Consider the following 22,447-nt stretch of genomic DNA (forward strand, 5'->3'; position numbering starts at 1 on the left):
TAAGTGATTTAAAAAAAAATTGTGAATGATTAAATTTTTTTCAAAAATAAAAAAATTATAGAATCTAATTTTTACTGTGTATCTTTTAAATAGTTATTCAAACGTGACCATAAAAATTTGAATAAAATACATAAATTAATTTAGTAAGTACAATTTTTTTACTATTTATAAGAATATAATATTTATTAATTATTTTTATTATATTTTACTATTTAAAAATCATTTAAAAAATTGTTTCTCTCTCTTTATCTTCAAAAATTATTTTTATCAATAACATAAATTTTACTATCTTGTTAGTACTTTACCATTTTACCCTTACATAAAAATTAAATTATTTTCAAAAACATAAGAAAAAGAAGATAACAGTGAGCACTAAGCAGCCAGCGGCCCCTAGTCTTGGGGTCAAGGGATGGAGTTGCAAAGTCAACAGTTCTGTGTTGAGAACAAAAACGGTGTCGGTTCGTCCTCTCTCTCATTTTCTCAGTTCCTCTGCTTTTGAGTTTTGAGGTAGCAAAACGACGTGCCGTTGGTTCCAAGTGAGGATGGCGAGCAGAGAGACGGTGAGAAAGGCAGAGGCTCTCGTAGAGAAAGCCATGAAAGGAAACGACGCTTCACACGATGCGTCGCACGTTTGGAGGGTTCGTGATCTCGCTCTCTCCCTCGCCTCCGAGGAAGGCCTTTCTTCCAACCCTCATTCTCTCCAAATAGTAATCATTCTCTCATTCTCATATAACTACTACTTTCACTTATTAATCACCACCATAACCATTCGCTTTCTCTTCTCGTTAATTACTTTATTTCAGGTGGAGTTAGCGGCACTGCTCCATGATATAGGTTTTTTACACTGTCTCTCTGCATCAAAATTAATCTCTTTCAAAATTACTCTATGCTTACTCGCAAATTTACTTCTTTGTTGATTGCTGCAGCTGATTACAAGTACTTGAGGTTCGTAATTTCGTTAACTGTATTCTTACCTTACATGTATCGCAATTTGAACTTTTTCTCTGTTTTTTGTTCAGTTGTTTTTTTTATTGTTGAAGTCAATGCGCAATAATCCATATACTGGTTTTGCATAATTTCTAGGCTAATTTTATCCAATTACCATTTCTCTGTATTTCTCCGTGCTTCAATTCTGTCATATTTTCCTTTTTTTCAGATAATACCATAAATCAGTTGCTAAGAAATTTTTATTCTTGTAGTCTTCAATAAATTTTAATCACCAAATCAGTGTCTAATATCAGAATTTTAAAAATTTTTAGGGTATGTTGTGTTTTTATTAAATAACATAGAGACTGATTTGTTTAACACTTTACTAAAATTTGACAAGAGGATTGATTTGTCTAACAAAACAAAAAGGCTACGGACTGGTTTAATGATTAAAATTTGTTGATGATTAAGGTGTTCGACTAAAAGTTACTAATTTGGGGTGTAACTCTTATTTTTTTTGTACACTTATCATATAGGGATCCGTCTGAGGAAAAAATTGTTGAGAATTTCCTCGAAGAAGAGGGAATTCAGGAGACTATCAAGTCTAAGATTTTGAAGATCATCAAAGGAATGGGTTAGTTAATCAACATTCACCTTCCTTTTGGCTCAAGTTAATATATTTGATTTAAGGGTAATATCAGAAAAAACAGATTATATGTTTTTGCATTCTCTTCCATTATCCAAACATAGCCTAAAGTTTCTGTGTATTCTTCATAGTAGCCTTGTGCTGCATCATGTTACATTTCCATGTGTATTGGTTGTAAAATTTGCATTATGGGCACTGCATTTTCCACTGCCAGGTTTCAAGGATGAGGTTACAGGAAATGGCAGTACTGAATGGTTTCCGGAATTCGGAGTTGTGCAAGATGCAGATCGACTTGATGCTATTGGTGCTATAGGTATTCTGTTGAATCTGCTATGTTATTGAGCTTTTCAAAGAGATGAACAATGTTAGAAGGACACTTAAAAATTGTCCTTAAATACTAGAGTTGGGATGGTAACTAGGATATGATACATATGTGTCCCTTGTATGTCAGGAATTGCGCGATGCTTCACCTTTGGTGGAAGCAGGAACAGGGTTCTGCATGACCCTGCAATTTTACCGCGGACTGATTTATCCAAGGAACAATACATGAAGAAAGAGGAGCAAACTACTATTAACCATTTTCATGAGAAACTTCTGAAGCTCAAGGATATGATGAAAACCAAGGTACAGTAGCTGTATTATGAGTTTTGCCACTTTCTAAATTTCTCACCTAGACCTTCATGCCATGCATCTTTTCAATGCTGCAAAATATTATCTTTTGCGAAGTAAATTTCAGGCTGGAAAGAGGAGGGCAGAGAGAAGGCATAAGTTCATGGAGGAGTTTGTGAAAGAGTTTTATGATGAATGGAATGGTGTAAGCTAATTGCATGTTCCAAGCATGATTATCTCCTTGATTTGGATGCTATGCATAATGCAAATACAATATATATACATAACGTGGAGAGCAGATATTGTTGGGTCATCCTTTCTTGAATTATGTGAGCTGATAGATATCAATGACACTTTATGCTGTGAGAAGCCCTACTTGAACAATTTAATGATACAGCTTTCTTAAACAATTCCAAGTTACAATGCCGTTTTGTTCTTTCAAGTATGTAATCATTCTCCCTCTTAAAGTACATTCGGAATTGAAGTGGTGCAATAAAGTACTGTCTTTATTCTCGAGTTTCGAATATTGCTCTTAGTTAATAGTGTGTTTTAATGATACCCTTTAGAAGGGGAATTTATTTTTCTAATAGATATTTTTCGACATATTTACAGGTTCTTTTTCTTTACTTCTTTATTGACATAGCACTAACACTATGCTATAAGAGAAAAAAAATTAAGAAAGTAATACCAAAAGTTGAGAAATGCAAATTATTCATTTATTAGGACAACAATAATATACACAAGACATGTACTAGAAATAAGGCAATCCAATTCCCACTCCAAGATATTCAATCAAATCAATTGCATACTCACCAATTAACATGAAATTCATTATTCATGCTTTAGCTTCCTAATTAAGATTATATCCAACCCCTTCATTAATATCATTTTGTACTTACAATCCACCTTAATAATTACCTTAAACAAAAGACCAGTCATTACCACACCATAATTAACTTCATTCTTAATCAACCTCGCAAGTACTTGTAAATTTCTTCAGCATCCCTCTTGTGAAGGCTAACTTTGATTCCATGCTTCATGTACATAGTCAATGCAAGTTTAGGCACCACAGGGTGGTTCTCAACCACCTTAACACGGTAGCGGAATATGATGCTAGCGGCGGCATATTTCATCTGATAGTAAGCAAAGTCTTTGCCTAAGCACAACCGCGGTCCGCCGTTAAAGGCAGTGAATTTGTATGCAGATTCACTCATGAAGCGTGCATTATCTCTTAGCCATCTTTCTGGCTTGAATTCCCTGCAATCTTTTCCCCAAATGGCTTCCATTCTCCCCATTGAATAAATTGCATAGATCACTTTTGTCCCCTTCTTTAGCACTGTTCCATCTGGGAATGTGTCATCTTCAACTACCTGCAAATAAATAAATGAACATTTATATCACTAGTTGCATTCATTCACCCTCGAGTCTCTAACGGCATTCAATAAAACCTTGAACTGTGTGATTTTATTACTGAGATCATTTAACCTTTCTAGATTTTGCTATATTCAAGTTTCAACATTCCAGGTTAAATTTGAGTCATAACTCAGAAGCCTGATTTTGTATACAACAGACTTAAGAAATCAGTATATATGAATTAGGTTCATTATTTTTGTAAGGTTTAGATATCATGTGTTTTTAGAGCACATGTTAAGGTTACTACTAATAGAAATTTTTTAACTTTTTATCTTAATAAATGCACAATAAATACATTGGAAACTAAACTTTGCATTCTTCTCTAAAAAAGACTTTCTTAATTGATAATATTAACTGTATTCTTAAAGTACATGTTAACTGAACACTTTTTTTAATCTAATATTTTATCTATATTAATAGTTATTTTAAAGAACAATTCAACATGATCAATAAATATTATCAGTTTTTGTCCGTATTTAGCCAAGAATAATTCATACCCATATTTAAAAGGATTTTGCACACATGAATCAATATCATTTACACTTATATTTTTCAGGATTTGTACATATGAATTAGTCAAATTTATTTTGTTAAAGATAATTTAATATTTATAATGGTAAAATAATGGTAAAAAAACATGAAAAATTGATAATCTAAAAAATTTCTCTATTTTAAAAGAGGTATTAGTATTACAGTATTATTATATTATTTATTTTATGATTGTTGGTGACCAGGCTGTGCCTAATTCCAGTGAGCCCATTGGGAATGTTTGTTCGGTAAACAAAAGAGTTGACTAAATAGTGCTTCTCATTCATTGATGTCACTTATAGAAAATTTAATAAATTCTAATTAATAATAACTTTTCCAATTGGCTAGAGGGTGCCTTTGAATAGAAGCAAATATTCATTTATGAAGTCCAAAGAAATATGAGAAGTTATTAAGAACTTTCTAAAACATATATATATTTTTTTTAAGATTTTATGGAATAAACATAAAATATTTTCCAATGGTGTCTAATAATTTTTTAAGAAAGATAGACATTATTTAAACACCTAAAATTAAAGTGTTTATTCACATCAACTCGAGTTAAAGCTAATAAATCAAATGTAAAAAAAAAAGAAAATTTAATTGACAAAATGAAAAGAAAAAAAGAAACTAAAAAAAATGTTTGAATTGAAAGAGTTACCTCTTTGTGATCAACAGGAACAGAAGGGTACAATCTGAGAGCTTCAGAAAGAGCAGCATGCAAATAATCCATCTTCTTAATCTCTTCAGGCCTAAATGTCAAACCCTCAAAAAACTCTTCTTTCTTCATATTCATTTTCATATCAATATCTTCTCTCTGTTTCACTACCCTGCATATCTCTTCTACTATCTTCTCTTCCACTTCAGGGTTCTGATCAAGCAGCCAGAAAAACCAGCTTAAAGCCACAGAAGAAGTGTCTCTCCCTGCAAGAATGAAGTTCACACATATATCCCTCAAGAACTTATCCGAATAGGCTTCACCATTCTCATCCTTCAGCCCCATGAAAATGGTTAACAAATCTGATCTTTGCTTGTCATCACAGAACAAAGACAGTTCTTTCTTTCTTGTCCTAATAACATTCTCAGCAAACTCATCAACCCCTTTTATAGATTCCTTCAACTTTCTCTCCATCCCCAAATTGAGGAACCTCATTGCCTTCCATACACATGTTGGGACAACGAATCGAAGAACTGTTACTTCTGTTGCATCCTCAAAGGCCTTAGCAAATGGTATTTTAGGTAACCCCGGCTGCAAGCAACCGGGATCAACCCCAAATGCAATCAAACAAACATTGTCAAAAGTTAGTCTCAACAAGATGTCTTGTAAATCAATGGAAACATTCTCCTTAATGGCGGATTCTAAGACCGGTAAGAGCCTCGAATGAACAAGCTCAAACAAGGATTCAGTAGTTAACTTCCTGAATTTTGCTGAATGGAACTCAATGCTTGCTGTTTTCCTCTGCTTCTGCCAAGTCTCGTCGTCGGCGTTGAAGATTCCATCTCCAAGTAGGTCTCTCACCGTGTCCCTGAAGTATCTCCCTTTGGGGAACAAAGAAAACTTTGTCTTGAGAAGATGCTCGAGGTTTCGCGGATCGGCCGTGACAATGCAGTTGAGGCTGCTAAACCAAGGCCCTTTGAATCTGAATGTACCATTTTGCTGTTTAAGCACATCAGTGATCCATTCATAGAGGTTAGTTCTTAGTGCAAAGAACAAAGAAGGTAACATTCCAAGAAGAGGCCAAATTGGTAAGCCATAATGCTTCTTTTGCCTTAGAGAATGAATCACTATGAAAACAGTGATTGCTAGAAGAATCTCCAACATTTGGATATGTTGCATTAGAAAAAGACTAAGTGTGAAGATGTTGTTTCCATTGGGAAGATCTTGTTGGGGGGTTGTGAGATTAAGATTGAGATTGAGATTGCTGAGTTTGGTCATGGTTTTTGTGTTGGAATGATAGGGAATGTGAAAGAATTGCATGTGCTTATTGTTGTTGGTTAGTTTGAAGAAGAATAATGGTAATAACATTTGTGGGGGTGTGGTCATGTATGTTATATGGGGGAGAGAAGAGAGATTTGTGTTTTCTTGGCGTGCTTAGTTTTGAACAAACGGTTTTGATTTGGTGAGCTGAAAATTAAATGTGTGCCAATTGGGATTAAGAACTGGAACAGTGTACGAGGGACTGTTCACTTGTTTGGTACAAGTTATAAGAATCAGTGAAATGGATTTAGGAGTATAATATAATATTAATATGAAAGGAAGTTGAATTTGGGATTTTGAGTGTCAAAAAGGACTATTTAAATTTGAGATTACACATTATGACTAAGGAGGATGGGAAGTGGGTGTGTTGGATTACCTAAGTATGAATACATTTTATGTACTTCTAATCTCACAAGTTTCTTTAGGATTAGAACCTTAATCAATAACTACCTAGTTGTAGTTGTTCCCCCCTCTTTTATTTGTTTATTGAAAAATATTTTTTTTTAACATCTATATTAATATTGTATTTTATTGTAACATCTAGTTTAATTTTTTTTTTTTAAATTTGGTATGCTTCATATTTTAACAAAAGTGCTTTATGTACACTAAAAGTCAGTCACTATATCACTATATAAGTATTGATTCACATAATTTTTTTTAACTAAATTATTTGTAAACAAAAAAATAAAATTTTTATAATAAAATAATCAAATATGTAATAAATATTTAATTAAATTTATTTATAATAATATAATCTTTTTTTATAAAATACTAAATATGTATTTCTATTGACAGATCTAATTTTTTGTCACGGGGGTTCGGCTATATTTTTATGTTGGTTGCCGAAGACCTAACACAACCCTCCTCCTTTATCCGGGCTTGGGACCGGCTATGTACCGCAAGTGTAACATAGGCGGAGTAGAGTTGGAGTAGCACCCATTGTGGAAAAGATGGTTGAATCGCGTCTCAGGTGGTTTGGACATGTGAGAAGAAGACCGATAGAACATCCAGTCAGGAGGGTGGATGAGATGGAAGATGGACAAAGGGCGAAAGGCAGAGGAAGACCTAAGAAGACCATCCATGAGGTGGTCAAACGAGATCTACATGTAAACGGTCTCTCTGTAGACATGATACATGACAGAACACAATGGCGTCGTTTAATTCATGTAGCCGACCCTACTTAGTGGGACAAGACTTTGTTGTTGTTGTAGTTCTAATTTTTTGTGTATCTTTAGCTTAATAGTTATTTCAATACTCGAATTATTATTCTTCATATGTAAGTCATGTTGAATTTAATTTAATTGGAAATATTTTTTATACACCTAATAATAATCGGTTTTCCATTTAGATGCCAATTTAAAAAATTCTTGATGAAATTTTAATCTCTGTTAACTTTAATAATTCATCGTACAAATAATCTTATTGAATGGACTCTTTTGGTAACACTCTTCAAAAGTGATTCAATTGATGTTGTGTTACAACAAATGGCAAACATCCATGGTTGTACACGCGCTCAACTAACCCAACGAAATCATGACCCAAAAAAAAAAAAAAAAAAAACCTAACCCAACGAAACCCGTCATCAAAGTTTATATGTTGCCGTAATTCTAATTTATTAATACTATCATTATTTGTTAGTTAAATATAACAATTATTTTAGTTTTGCCACTTGTGTTTATATATAAGATGGGGTAGCAAACAAGTTTCAACAGCGTATGTAATATTCTTACATGATTTTCTTTGTGATTTTTGTCCAAAATATTCTACAAATACCATATATAAGCATCAATACAATCACTCCTTACTAATACAAAAATATGATATTAGAATATATATATATATTCCTTTTTCATGTGAATATATTTGATTATATAGGATAATAAAGTGTGATTATAATTGCAAATTTGTACGTTGAATGTTTTAATTTTTTTTTTTTGTTAGTCAATGAATTATTACATATATAAAGCGGAGTTTAAAACTCTAACATCACTTATTAAAATGGATAAATGAGGTAATTACTCAATTAATTTAAATTAGTTATTAATTTTGTTGTTTTTTTAATATAATATTATTACTCAATAAATATGCAGACTTATTTGGATTTTAGATGATATATGATCTGTACTGATCAAATGCTAAATGCAATTAGATCAAGGTGTAGGTGACTTTGTAGGCAGGTTAATTTCTGAATTTACTTCAATTAAATGTTAATAAAAATGTTTACTTAACTTGGTTGATCTTGAATAGCGGGAAAGATTTTGCTTAACAAAGAAGCTAGCTAGCACATACATTGAGTTAGTTACGACAGTAACATAGGTCATTAAAATAAATATCCTAATATATCAAATGATGAGAAATAATTTTTTATTCTTTAAAGGTAGATTCAATATGTGTTCATTCCAATTTTTTTTCTTTTTTTAAGTAAAGTGAGAATTAGGTATTTAAGCGAGATGTTAAAAGATTATCAGAATTTATTATATGGTCATTATTTAGCTATTAACTTAATTTTTTTAGTATAATTTTTTTAATTTAGTAATCCAACAGCATATTTTATCTCATACTTTTAAATATTGATGGTTAATTAATGGTAAAAAATAATAAATTTTGATAATTTTTTAATATTTTTCTTAAATTAATTAGATCCTAAAAAAAAATAGTATCATAAGTCCTCCACAATAACAAACAATGAATCTATTATATTTTTCTATCAATTTATCATGTAAGACTTAACAGTAGTAGTGGTTATGTATATAGTTAATTATAGTGATATGTTTGTTCATAGAAGATTGTTATGAAAATAATAATTTTTGGAGTCAAACTTAACTTGTTTCATTAAAAATTTGTAGTAAATAGAACGCAATCGATAAGAGTTATATAAAAACTTAAAATATAACTAATACTTCACTATTTAAAATGATATTGTTTTCATGTTCATATAGCAATAAATAAGATACGTCACTATAAATAATGAAATATATGAACAATTTTATTATATTTTGTACTATTTACTAATAATTCTGTAATTTATTATAATAGAAAATCTAATTAATATTTAAAAAAAAAAACTAATTAGTTTAAAGTATAAAATTTTTAAAACTTAACTAATTGTTACTTCACTCAAAATTTAAGTATAAATAGATGTTTGTTTTTGTATGCGTTTTTATTCGGATCACATTAATGTATTTCTCTATAATCTTGTAACAGTAATATTAAGTTGGTTGATAATGGTTGGTCAAAAATATTGTTTGACACTAACATGATTTTGCGTGGTTGAGATTTAATTCTAATTATGGGAATAAGTAAGTTAATATCCTATGAAAGGAAAACTTTAGGAAGGAATGTAGATGAACGTTGAGGCTGCTGTTGCTCACCTAATCAATATATCAAATATGAGAATGTGAATATCAATTAAAAAATATGAAAAATTCAAAGTAGCTAGGAAATCTACTTGTTCTAAGAGGAGGCACTCAGTGATTGGAGGCTCCTAGTTCAGACTTCAGTGTACAACTATTATACCAATTAAAATTATAGTCTGGTAATAAAATTGGTAAATTTTCAACTGGTCACAATCTAATTGTAATAAATATAGAAAAAAAATCAGAAGATAATCAAAATTTATTGTTTTGATTATCAGTTTTAATTATTAATTTAATTTTTTTAATTTAATAATATATTTTAATTTATACTTTTAAATATTAATAACTAATTAAATATATTTTTCCCTATCTAAGCTAACTATTAAATATTTGAATTGACAAATTGTTACTTTCAAGTTTCAAAATTTAATATATTAAAACACAAGTATTAATTCCCCCAAAACCGAGAGTATAGCCTTTGGGGTGAGATCGGCATTTACTACCCAAGATTGCGAATTGAACACGGTGAATCATGTGTTTTGGAGGGGACTTAATTATTTATCCATCTATTATTTCTCGATGGTTGTTAGTTATAAAAAGTTGTTTTTTAACAAAATCTAATAAATAAATGTATAAGACGATTAATCTTAAATTTACGGAGTGGTGTTAAACTGTTGATAGTGTCAGAAATAAACAGTCAAAACCCTAGCAGAGAAAGAGTACGTACTCCGTACTCAAAGAGAATGAGAGAAGGAGAAAGCGGGGGCGAGCGGTTGAGGGTGAAACACGGTGAGGAAGATGGCCATGCCATCGGAAGAGATAAGGGGGAGAGCGTGGGTGGGTATGTATCCGGTGTTAAGGAGGGTTCTTCTCGAGAGGGGTTAGGAAAGCCATCCAAGGTCTCTTTTAGAGATAAAGTTATTGGTGCAGAAAAGTCTAAGGCCTTTGCATTAGTAGGGTCTTTATCTGGGGATGGTATCGCGACGGTGACAGGTAAGCAAGGTGATTCTCGTCCACCAAGTGTCAGTTTTACCAAGGAGGCAAAGAGCTGTCTAGCTGAACCTTATAAGGAAGCCATCGTGATCAAGGTGCTGGATAAGTATTATGGCTACACGGCTCTCATGCATAAGCTCCGGATAGTATGGCGCATCAAAGGAGGGTTTGATTTGTTGGATGTGGGATTTGGATATTTTTTGGTTAAATTTGATATTGCTGGGGATCGTGAGAAAGTCATTCTTGGTGGCCCGTGGTTGATAGACGGTCACTATGTTGCAGTAAAGCCATGGGATGTGGATTTTAGGCCATGCGAAAAATCCTTTGGATCAACGCTGGTATGGATTCGAGTCTCGGGACTTCCAATTTGGTGCTACCAGGAACAAGCAATGCTGCGAATTGCTTCTGCAATTGGGATTCCGGTGAAAGTAGATTTGGCTACTAAGCTCGCAGAAAGAGGAAAATATGCCCGAGCTTGTGTTCAAATTAATCTTGAGTTGCCTGTAATCAAACATATTATAGTGGAGGGTGTGACTTATGAAGTGGAGTACGAGAGTTTACAGTTGATTTGTGCTACTTGTGCACGGTATGGGCATGATAAATCGTTGTGCATGGAGAAGGAGTCCTTGGAAGGAAACATAAATTCCTTTGGTGATGGAAAAAATAATGAAGCCCCAACACTAGTGCCACACAACAATCACGAGATTCAAAAAGAGGCTGAATCAGAAGCTCGTGATTTGGGTGAGAAATTAGGAGTTGTTAAAGGGAAGGATGTGGTTACGGAATCATTGGCTCCTCACGTGCCTGATGGTCTTGTTAATGAGGCATGCATGGATGATGGAGAAGGCTGGCAACAAGTGCTGCGTAAGAAAAAATTTACAATGGGCCAGTCATCAAGTTTGAAGGACCAAGATGGAAAGCAGCACAAGTTTGGTTCGAGAAGGGTTCCAAGGCCCAATTTGCATGGTGATGGAGGCAAATCAACTGGCATTAGGATGGGGAAGCAAGAAAAACATGAAATTGCGCCATCTCCATCGCGCAGAACTCCTGCACGTCGTGGAATTTCTCTACGGAAGCGTCCTCGGCCTTCCTCCTTGCAGAACTCGCCAGTTGATAAAAATGGTGGCACAACGGAGGAAACCTTAGTAGATGGAAGCATGGCAAGTGCAGTGTCAGGGGGTCCAAAGGTGGCAATTATTGAGGATCAGAGTGTGCCAGTACCGCAGGACAAACCACCTATTGAGGTTGGTGATTCTGTTTAGAGTTTATGTTCTTATTTATTCTGTCCCTATTATTTATGGATAGTTTAAATATGATTGTTTGGAATATTAGGGGTGCTTCTAATAAGTTAGCCCGGGTGCATTGTAAGGAACTTGTTAGGAAATTTAGACCTGTTTTCTTTATTGTGGTTGAAACTCACTCCCCTTTTCAGCATTTAAAATTATTTTGGGAAAGGTTGGGGTATCACTCTGTTGGTATAGTAGAGGCACAGGGGCATAAGGGAGGTATTTGGTTTCTATCCTCTATGAAGGGTGTTTGTTGTAAGTTCATTGATGCTTTTGATCAGGGTGTTACTGTTGAGGTTCACTTTGATAATTTAATTTGGAGGTGTAGTGGTATTTATGGCAGTCCTCAATTTAATAAAAGGGTTCTCCTTTGGGATTATCTTGTTGCACAATCCATGGTTTTTCAAGGACCTTGGATTGTTCTTGGTGATTTTAATGAAGTCAAATTTTCTCATGAATCTAAGGGCTGTCAATTTTCTCATCAAAGAGCAGACATGTTTGCTACTTCATTAGGGGATAGTGGTTTGTTTGATCTGAAGACTATCGGGAGGCAGTTTTCTTGGTACAGGAGGGTGAAAAATTATGTTGATGTGGCAAAAAAGCTTGATCGAGTCTGTATAAATAGTAGTTGGTTATCTATCTTTCCAGAGGCTTATGCAGAAGTTTTAAATAGGCTTCAGTCTGATCATTGCCCTATTCTGGTGCGTTGTAAAGGTCGTCCTCAGCCTAAAGGGAATCGACCTTTCCGATTTGTTGCTGCTTGGGCTACTCATCCTGGGTATAAAGATATTGTGAACCAGTCATGGTGGTCTGGTAATAGAGGAATTCATGGCAAGCTTTCAGAAGTACAGAAGAATTCACTAGAGTTTAACTCGAAGGTATTTGGTAACATTTTTGTTAAGAAATGTGAATTAGAGCAGCAGATTAATTATTTACAAAAGCGCTTGGAAGTGGTGGATAGTATTTATTTGCGTCAGAAAGAGCAACAGTTGCTTGATGATTATAATAATACTCTAGTGCAAGAAGAGCTCCTATGGTTCCAAAAGTCCAGAGAGCAGTGGGTAAGGTTCGGGGATAGGAATACAAGATTCTTTCATATTCAAACTCTTGCGCGAAGGAAGCATAATAAGATTCATGGCCTTTTTCTCAAGGATGGAGTGTGGGAAACTGATCCAGAGGTTCTGAGTCAAGAAGCAGAGTCTTTCTATAAAAGCTTATTCTGTCATTTAGATGATGTTGATTTGGGTTGCCTTGGTGATGTGCCTCTTCCTTCTCTGAATGAGGAAGCTTGCAATAATCTTACGGCACCAGTTACTATGGAGGAAGTCAAAACAGCTGTTTTTCACATGAACTCTTTTAAAGCTCCAGGTCCGGATGGGTTTCAAGCTTTCTTCTTCAAAGAATATTGGGAGATCATTGGTCTTGATGTTTGGAAGATGGTTAAGCAGGCATTCTCCGGTGTTACTCTTGATCCGAGAATGTTGGAGACTTTACTGGTTCTCATTCCAAAGGTTGAATCACCGGTATCTATGAAAGATTTCAGGCCGATTAGTCTCTGCAATGTAGTTTACAAGATCATCACGAAGGTCCTTGTTAATAGGCTTCGTCCTCATCTTGCGGAGATTGTTGGCCCGCTTCAAGGAGGATTTATTCCGGGACGAGGAACTCCTGACAACATCATTATTGCTCAAGAAGTCCTCCACTTTATGAAGAAGACTAAATCAAAGAAAGGCACACTGGCCTTTAAGATTGATCTGGAGAAAGCTTATGACAGAGTTGACTGGAGGTTTTTAGCTCATACCCTTAAGAGCTTTGGTTTTCCTATTCCTACACTTAATTTGATTATGAATTGTGTCACTGCTTCTTCCTTATCTATTCTTTGGAATGGGAGTCGTCTAAATGGCTTTACTCCTAGCCGAGGTCTTAGACAAGGAGACCCTATGTCACCCTATCTTTTTGTGTTGTGTATGGAGCGACTGGCATGCTTTATTAGTCATCAGGTTGATTTGGGCTTGTGGGAGCCGGTTGCTATTTCTAGAGGGGGACCAAGAATATCCCATTTAATGTTTGCGGATGACTTGCTTCTATTCTGTAAAGCTACAAAAAGACAAGTGCAAAATGTGATGTTGGTTTTAGAGACTTTTTGCAAAGCATCTGGGATGAAGATTAATGTGGAGAAGTCTAAAGCGCTTTGCTCCAAGAATGTCTCTGCAACAAGGAAAGAGGTTTTCACTGGGGTATCCTCTATCAGATTTGTCCAGGATTTGGGCAAGTATCTTGGAGTTACCCTTAGCCATTCTAGAGTGACTCGTTCAGCTTTCAATGGTGTCCTGGATAAGATTCGGAGTAGGCTAGCAAGCTGGAAAGGGAGTTTACTCAATCGGGCTGGTAGACTCTGCTTGGTTAATTCTGTTGCCGCTGCTATTCCCACGTACCAGATGCAGGTCTCTATTTTTCCCAAAGGAATCATTAGTAAATTGGAGTCTATGATGAGGAATTTTCTTTGGAAAGGACAAGTTGATGGAAGAGGATTGAATCTTGTTAGTTGGAAGGTACTGGTTACTCCAAAAAAATATGGAGGTTTGGGGATTAGAGATCCTTATTGTGTAAATATTGCTCTTCTTGGGAAGCTAGTTTGGACTTTTTTCCAGCAGCCAAACAAGCTATGGGTCCAATTATTGGATGCCAAATACCGATCATCTCTATATGACTGTTTTAGTTATCCTAAGAACAAGGACTCTCCCATTTGGAGGTGTCTTTGCAAGGCTTGGAAAGTGTTGAAGGATGGGTTTGCTTGGTGTATTGGAGATTTGAACCAGAATTTTTGGTTTTCTAGCTGGAGGAGAGAAGGACGGTTATCTAATGAGATGGATTATGTCCACATTTCTGATTCGAATCTCCGGATACAGGATATTTGGTCGGTTGGTAGGTGGCATTTGGATACTCTTTATTCTCCTTTATCTCAAAATCTGAAAGATAATATTCTCTCTTACAATCCAGATGAACAAGCAGGTCCGGAAGTGGGTTGGTATTGGAGTGGGTCTGCTGCCAAAGTCTATGACTCACGCAATGGTTACTTGTGGTTGTGTAAGCAGCTGTTTGGTTGGGAGGAGAGGGAGAATTGGCTTTGGCTTTGGCGTCAGCTTGTTCCGGAAAAGCATAAGTTTTTGGCTTGGTTGTGTCTTAAGGAGGCTCTTCCTACTGCAAGTTTTCGCTTTAGAAGAGGGATGTCGTCATCGGATAGGTGTCCAAGATGTCTTTCTAGCCAGGAATCGGTTATACATTGTATTCGGGATTGTCCAAAAGCTCAGCTTGTCTGGCAAAGGTTGGATATTCCTTGTCATCCTTTGGATTTAAAGAACTGGTTCTTGTATCATAGCAGAGAGCACCCGTTCAAGTTCTTTTCGGGACTTTGGTGGATATGGCGAGCAAGGAATAACGACATCTTTAATCCCCATGAAACTTGGCCTCCGGAAAAAGTCATTTGTCTGGCATTAACTTCAGAAAAGGAGCTTAGAAATATTTTTGAATTACAACGTATGTCCCTTCCCTCTACTCTAAATGGTTTTTGGAATCCCCCATCCATTGGTACTTTTAAGATTAATTGTGATGCTAGTTATTTTGGTTCGGGTGATAGTGTTGGTTTTGCTTGTGTTATTAGAGATTGTAATGGGAGCTGGCAAAGGGGGTGTTTGGGAATGATTGAGAGTAATAGTATTCTTCAAGGAGAATTGTTTGCTATTTGGAGAGGATATCTCTTAGCTTGGGATGTGGGTCAACGAGATGTTATTTGTGAGACGGATTGTGTGGCAGCATTTAATCTTGTTACTCAAGATGGTTCTGGGTTTATTGATCCACTGGTGCTCAAAATAAGAGATATCATGCATTGGAATTGGCGTGTTGACTTTCGTTTGATTATGAGAGATGCAAACACGGTGGCAGATACTATGGCAAAGATGGCGATGAAGTTACAACTTTCGCATGTGGAGCTTCTTTCACCTTGGGAGGAGTTTAAGAGTAGTCTTAAACGGGACTGTCCCTCTATTTAAGCAGTTCCTTGTTTTGTTTCCTTTGTTTTTCTTTGTTTAATTTATTTCAGTCACCAAAAAAAAAAAAAAACTGTTGATAGTGTTACAATGAAAGGTCAAAGTTGTTGGGAATAATACACTATTCTCCCTTGAGAAAATATCTTTTATAGAGAAATAAAATAGACACAATCACAACACAAGAATTTAACGTGGAAAACCCCAATTATTGGAGAAAAAAACCACGGCCGTTGTCAAATGACAACCAAAGAATATCACTATGTGAAAATTGTTACAACACATAGACTTCTTTCTCTCTAACACCGGCACCCCAATACATCCACACTCTCAAAGCAAATATTTAACTACACCTCACAACACTCTCTAATCAAAGAGTATAGAGGAAAAGAAAAGTCAGATACAAGCTTTAAATGTTTTCGACTGGTGCAAAAAATATGGAGAACTTAGCCTCATATTTATAGCCTAGGCCACCCACTCCATTTGCTATCCTAAGCAATGTGGGACTAATTCAACCAAATCCTAACAAAAGTTTGCATAGGAATTTTGTTTAGGAAAAGTATAGGTACACAATGAGAATATTAAACAATGTGAACAATAGATATATTGGATGTTTAATTCAATAAGTATGTAGATGATTATGTTCATTATTTTTAATTAGATGGTTATTTCTTTTGATTCGTTTACTTATGTACAGTTAACAATGGCCGGATGTTTAATTCACTAGGTATGCAGATGATTATCCAAATGTTAAGATTTACGTAACCTGATATAACAGACTTAGAATTAGTTAGTTAATTGTTGCTATTAGTATTAGTCAGTTAGAGTTGCCAGCTAGCAAAGTTAGTTAGGCAGATTAAGTTAATTAGCTCTTGTGTAACTATATAAAGATAAGCATGTAATGCAGAAACAGATGATGAATGAACACAACTTTCATGTTCGCCAAAATTTCTCTTTCTCGTCTTCTCTGATTCTCTCCTTCTGCAGATTCCAATTCTCCAAATTCCAACTCACTAACAGCTTCTTCTTCACTTGCATCTTCCTCCTCTGTTCATCTCTCTCTCTCTCTCTCTCACTCCCTTCTCTAAGTTCTTCACCCTTCACCTTTGGACTGACTTGACAGAGATTGATGAGAGCCCAAATCTCTCAAACCACGAAATTTCACATGGTGCAGTGAGCGTGGAGGAGAGATCGCAGCTCCGATCAACGAGACTGAAGGTGAAAGATCTAAATCTGAAACCAAACCGGATTCATCGATTACCTACCTCTTTTGCTTGCTTTTCGTTTTGAAGCTGTTAGACCTAATTCTTTCTCAATTTCTCAATTTCTTGAATCTACATCAATTCCTCAATCAACGATGACAACTAATCAATCGAATCCAGCCGTTCCTATGGACGCACAATCAATTGCAAATTTTTTGAGTCAGATCTCTGCAATTCAAGCTCATGTAGCAAGAACTACTGTAAATCCGATGCAAGATCCAACGAGCCCCTATTTCATCCATCCAAGTGAAAGTCCAGGTAATCCTCTCATACCTATTAAATTGAATGCAAGCAATTATAGTTCGTGGAGCCGAGGCATGCTTCTAGCTCTGAAATCAAAGAACAAGTTGAAATTTATCAATGGATCCATTGTGAAACCGAACGAACTCGATCCACTATTTGAAGTCTGGGAGAAGTGCAACACCTATCTGGTGTCATGGATAACTATGTCCCTCAGTCTAGAAATCTCAGGAAGTGTAATTTGGAACAACAACGCCTCAGACTTGTGGAAAGAATTGAAACGGAGGTACTATCAGGGTGACAAGTTCAGAGTTGCTGAGTTACAAGAAGAGCTCTTCCAACTCAGGCAAAGAGATGCCACTATAACTGCTTACTACACGAAGCTACAATCAATTTGGGAATACTTGAACAATTTCAGGCCAATTCCAGAGTGCACTCATTGTGAACAATCATGCACATGTGGACTGAATGTGATGCGAGAATTCAGAAGAGAGGATTATACAACAAGATTTTTGAGAGATCTCAATGACTAGTATACTGCTGTCAGATCGCAACTAATGTTGATGACTCCCATGCCTGATATAGACACTGCCTTCTCCATGTTGACACAACAAGAAAGACAATTCAATGATTGCCAAAATTCAAAGATCTTCTTTAACAAAGCAATACCTCCTTATCAACCAAATGATGACAGAAATAGAGGGAGAGGCAGAAGCAGAGGGAGATACCAAGGCAATGGTAGAGGCAGAGGAACCAAAATGTAATGCACATTCTATGATAAATCCGAAAATACCATTAATACATGCTATAAAAAGCTTGGCTTGCCACCCCATCTAAGGCAACGACAAACTGGCAGCATCGATTTCACCACTACTGAACCACATGCTGAGAAGAGAAATGATGATCTCAGCCAAGTTAGTATGGGCAATTGCCATAAGGAAGCTAGTGAGGAGCCAAGTTATGATCTCAATTCACTCCAAAAGGAAGCAATTATCAAATTTCTCAAAGGACAAGAGGCTCAACAGCAACCTCAAGTCACAACCCACACACTACTCCCATGAATCAAGGTAAAATTGTTGTTTTAAAATACAGTAGCAATATTTCATCCTTTGTTACTGCAAAATTCCCCTTCTGGGTCATAGACACGGGGGGCCACTGATCATATCACTTTTGACATAAATGATTATTATTCACACTACCAAGTAAAACCTATAATTGTTAGAATGCCTGATGGCAGCCATACGACAAGTACCATCATTGGCACCATTAGATTTTCTAATCAATTATTTCTTTCAAATGTGCTATTCATTCCAACTTTTGAATTCAAATTGATTTTTGTTTCAAAATTGACTGATGAATTGAAGTGTCAAATGTTAATTGATGATAAAATCTGTGAGATTCAGGAGCAAACTAGTTTGAAGAGGATTGGAGTAGCTAAATGTGCTGACGGTCTCTATAATAGCCAATCTTTTAATTCTGTTTCTGCAACACACAATAATCATAGCATGCATAATTCAGCAAAGCTGCCGCTCACTTTCACAGCAGCACTTTCCACCAATAATAGCACTGCAACTTGCACTGCATTATCAGTTCAAATAAATGCACTTTGGCATTCTAGATTAGGTCATATCCCTCAAAATAGATTGCATGTAATGCACAAAATTTATCCCTTCATTGATTGTAATGAACAAATAAACCCATGTAACTCATGTCATTTAGCAAAGCCAAAACGCTTACCTTTCTCTTATAGCAATTCTGAATCTAATGCTTGTTTTGATTTGCTGCATCTTGATATCTGGGGACCAATTTCAGTCCCTTCCATTAATGCTCACAAATATTTTTTTACCATAATTGATGACAAAAGTAGATACACCTGAATTTTTGTATGAAAGCAAAGTCAGAAACTTCAAACTTGGTTAAAACCTTTATAAAATTTGTTCAAACTCAATTCAATCACACTGTCAAGTGTCTAAGGACTGACAATGGTCCTGAGTTTACTATGCAATCATTTTACGCATTCCAAGGTATTGTGCACCACACTTCATGTGTTGAAACTCCACAGCAAAATGGGATAGTGGAAAGAAAACACCAACACATTTTGGGGGTGGCTAGAGCATTGCTATTCCACTCATCTATGCCTAAATATTTTTGGAATTTTGCTGTAAAGCATGCTGTGCATATCATCAACATATTGCCAAGCCAATTTCTTGATGACAAATCACCTTTTGAATTTATTTTCAACCAAATATCTAATCTGTCCAATTTAAAGGTTTTTGGATGTCTCGCCTATGCATCAACTCTTACAAATGGAAAAACTAAATTGGACCCGAGAGCACAAAAATGTGCTTTTCTCGGTTTTAAAGAAGGAACAAAAGGATTCACACTCATTGTTGTAAAAACCCAAAGAATTTTCACATCTAGAGATGTTTTCTATGAAAATCACTTTCCATATTGTGCCTGTGATTCTGATCCGCATAATCACAATAAAATTTCACAGCAAAATTACAACTTTGATCCATTCACTTATGATTCTCACTACACTGACTCATTTGCTCCTAGTTTGCATCAACCACACATGCCTCAAACTTATGTTCCACTTGCACATCATCAAAACTATCAAAATTTTCAAACACCATCAAATTTGCATTCTGAATTTGCTGATCACACCATAAATGAACCTGCACATTCAACACACACTGCTGAACAAACAGAAAATCATACATCACATGCATCACATCAAAATCCACAACCACTTGAACTTAGAAAATCCACGAGAATTAAAAGGTTACTAGCCTATCTCAAAGACTATCATTGTAAAGTGAACAGTTCAGTTTCTAGTTCCACTCATCCTCTTTGCAGGTACCCTATTTTGCAGCAAATTTCCTATGATGCACTCAATCCAAAACACAAGGTTTTCTCTTTGGCTGTTACTGCAAATGTTGTACCTAGTAACTATGAGGAAGCTGCTGCTCACCCTTGCTGGAGAGAAGCTATACAAAGCGAACTTGAGGCTTTGAAGAAAAATCAAACTTGGCAAATCACAACACTCCCTCATGGCAAGAAAGCTATAGCCTGCAAGTGGGTGTTCAATATTAAATTCCTCCCTGATGGAACCATCGAAAGATACAAAGCCAGGTTGGTTGCAAAGGGGTTCACACAAATTGAATGTGTCGACTTTATTGACACATTCAGCCCAGTGGTTCGAATGTCAACTTTGAGAGTGGTTTTGGCCTTGGCGGCTGCAAAATAATGGCATATCAAGCAGCTAGATGTGAATACTGCTTTCTTGCACGGCGACCTACATGAAGAGGTCTATATGAAGCTTCCGCCAGGGCTTCAAAAATCTAAACTGGCAACGAACTCAGTGTGTAAATTGCGAAAATCGCTCTACGGCCTGCGGCAAGCTAGTAGGTAGTGGAATTTGAAATTGATTGAAACATTGAGCTCGACTGGTTTCTCCAAATCAGAATCAGATCATTCTTTGTACACCAAAATCACAGCTCAGGGGGGTTACAATCATCATGGTTTACGTTGATGACTTGGTCTTGACAGGCAATGATCTTGCTGAGATTGATTCAATCAAGCAGCTACTTGATCAAAAATTCAAAATTAAAGATTTGGGGGACTTGAAGTACTTCCTAGGCATGGAAGTGGCCCGCTCATCAAAAGGGATCCATCTTTGTCAACGCAAGTATGCCTTAGACATCCTCAAAGACTTCAGCTTCTTAGAGTGCAAGCCAGCTAGCACTCCAATGGATTATACTTCTGCATCAAAATTGTCAAGGAAAAGCGGCAATGCATTAGAGGATCGAGCCCCATACAGACAACTAGTTGGCAGGCTTTTGTACCTGACCAACATAAAGCCAGATTTAGCTTACGCAATTGGAAGACTTAGTTAGTTTATTGACTATCCCACAGATGTACACCTGCAAGCTGCTCACAGGGTACTGCGGTACTTAAAAGGATGTCCCTCAGTTGGTCTGTTCTTCTTGGCTACCAATGATCTTAAACTCACAGGGTTCTCGGATGCAGACTAGGCAACGTGTGCAGATTTCAGAAAATCCATCACTGGTCATTGCTTCTACATTAAAAAGTCACTCATTAGTTGGAAAAGCAAGAAACAGAACATTGTTGCGAGGTCGTCCTCAGAAGCTGAGTACAGAGCTCTGGCCCTGGCAACATGGCAAGCTCAATGGCTATCTTACATCATGAATGATTTGGGCATGCCACTGACAGAGCCCATCACACTTTTCTGCGACAATAGATCAGCCATCCACATTGCCACTAATCCTATCTTCCACGAGAGAACTAAGCACATTGAGATTGATTGCCGCACTGCTCGAAACCAACATCTCTTAGGTCTCACACACCTCATGCCGGTTTCTTCATCGAACCAGTTGGCTGACTTCCTTACCAAGGCCTTAGCCCCTGGTCTCTTCTCAAGCAACATTTCTAAACTAGGCCTTTTGGATATTCATAATCCTAGTTTGAGGGAGGTTGTAACCTGATATAACAGACTTAGAATTAGTTAGTTAATTGCTGCTGTTAGTATTAGTCAGTTAGAGTTGCCAGCTTGCAAAGTTAGTTAGGCAGATTAAATTAATTAGCTCTCGTGTAACTATATAAAGATAAGCATGTAATGTAGAAACAGATGATGAATGAACACAACTTTCATCTTTGCCAAAATTCCTCTTTCTCATCTTCTCTTATTCTCTCCTTCTGTAGATTCCAATTCTCCAAATTCCAACTCACTAATAGCTTCTTCTTCACTTGCATCTTCCTCCTCTGTTCATCTATCTCTCTCTCTCTCACTCCTTTCTCTAAGTTCTTCACCCTTCATCTTTGGACTATTGATGAGAGCCCAAATCTCTCCAACCACGAAATTTCACAGTTTAGGAGGTAATTTGGAAGTGGAATACTTTTTGCTTTATTGAGTCAATTCTAGAACCTATTATTCACGTTGTTTACAAAAGTTATTGTCTACTTAACAAAATCGTTTTTTTATGTCAATTTTTTTTAACAACGATATTGAATTTTAAACTTTCTGCCATTAAACTCTATATCATAAGACTATTATCTAAAATTATTAATAATGATTATAATAATTCTTTCTTTTAGTATTATGAATCAGAATTGTACACGGAGTCGCTTGCACGGGTTGATGAATTG

The 22,447-nt window shown here is 35.9% G+C and overlaps 3 protein-coding genes and 1 pseudogene across 3 annotated transcripts; 3 read left to right on the plus strand and 1 right to left on the minus strand.

Annotated features, from left to right (window-relative positions):
- The first annotated feature begins 374 nt into the window (after positions 1-374).
- Positions 375-2,698, plus strand: LOC107628705 (Metal-dependent phosphohydrolase). Its single transcript, XM_016331278.3, has 7 exons — positions 375-707; positions 804-834; positions 927-945; positions 1,464-1,561; positions 1,788-1,886; positions 2,025-2,197; positions 2,310-2,698. Exons 1-7 carry the CDS (start codon positions 543-545, stop codon positions 2,394-2,396), a joined length of 672 nt encoding a protein of 223 aa, XP_016186764.1. The 5' UTR covers positions 375-542; the 3' UTR covers positions 2,397-2,698.
- Positions 2,699-2,956: 258 nt separating this feature from the next.
- Positions 2,957-6,301, minus strand: CYP86B1 (cytochrome P450, family 86, subfamily B, polypeptide 1). The gene is made up of 2 exons (XM_016331277.3): positions 4,782-6,301; positions 2,957-3,552 (listed from the first exon to the last, which is right to left on the minus strand). The coding sequence occupies exons 1-2, from the start codon at positions 6,162-6,164 to the stop codon at positions 3,151-3,153; spliced, it is 1,785 nt and encodes a 594-aa protein (XP_016186763.1). The 5' UTR covers positions 6,165-6,301; the 3' UTR covers positions 2,957-3,150.
- A 3,896-nt stretch (positions 6,302-10,197) lies between these two features.
- Positions 10,198-15,782, plus strand: LOC148569804 (uncharacterized). The gene is made up of 5 exons (XM_088509735.1): positions 10,198-11,691; positions 12,015-13,519; positions 13,727-14,654; positions 14,734-14,820; positions 14,922-15,782. Exons 1-5 carry the CDS (start codon positions 10,198-10,200, stop codon positions 15,780-15,782), a joined length of 4,875 nt encoding a protein of 1,624 aa, XP_088365861.1.
- A 1,351-nt stretch (positions 15,783-17,133) lies between these two features.
- Positions 17,134-18,339, plus strand: LOC148569805 (uncharacterized; annotated as a pseudogene).
- The last annotated feature ends 4,108 nt before the right edge of the window (positions 18,340-22,447 follow it).

The sequence above is a fragment of the Arachis ipaensis genome, chromosome B3 (assembly GCF_059453495.1).
Source record: "Arachis ipaensis isolate K30076 ecotype BB chromosome B3, ASM5945349v1, whole genome shotgun sequence".
Classification (NCBI taxonomy): domain Eukaryota; kingdom Viridiplantae; phylum Streptophyta; class Magnoliopsida; order Fabales; family Fabaceae; genus Arachis; species Arachis ipaensis.

Excerpts from the sequence above, each read along its gene's own strand:
- LOC107628705 (XM_016331278.3), top strand. The coding sequence starts at position 543 with ATGGCGAGCAGAGAGACGGTGAGAAAGGCAGAGGCTCTCGTAGAGAAA. Across the intron at positions 708-803 it reads ACCCTCATTCTCTCCAAATA|GTGGAGTTAGCGGCACTGCT; the intron begins GTAATCATTCTC and ends ACTTTATTTCAG. Across the intron at positions 1,562-1,787 it reads GAAGATCATCAAAGGAATGG|GTTTCAAGGATGAGGTTACA; the intron begins GTTAGTTAATCA and ends TTCCACTGCCAG.
- CYP86B1 (XM_016331277.3), bottom strand. The coding sequence starts at position 6,164 with ATGACCACACCCCCACAAATGTTATTACCATTATTCTTCTTCAAACTA. Across the intron at positions 3,553-4,781 it reads TTCCTGTTGATCACAAAGAG|GTAGTTGAAGATGACACATT; the intron begins GTAACTCTTTCA and ends ATTTATTTGCAG.
- LOC148569804 (XM_088509735.1), top strand. The coding sequence starts at position 10,198 with ATGAGAGAAGGAGAAAGCGGGGGCGAGCGGTTGAGGGTGAAACACGGT. Across the intron at positions 13,520-13,726 it reads TATGACAGAGTTGACTGGAG|TCATCAGGTTGATTTGGGCT; the intron begins GTTTTTAGCTCA and ends ATGCTTTATTAG. Across the intron at positions 14,821-14,921 it reads CAATGGTTACTTGTGGTTGT|GAGGCTCTTCCTACTGCAAG; the intron begins GTAAGCAGCTGT and ends TTGTGTCTTAAG.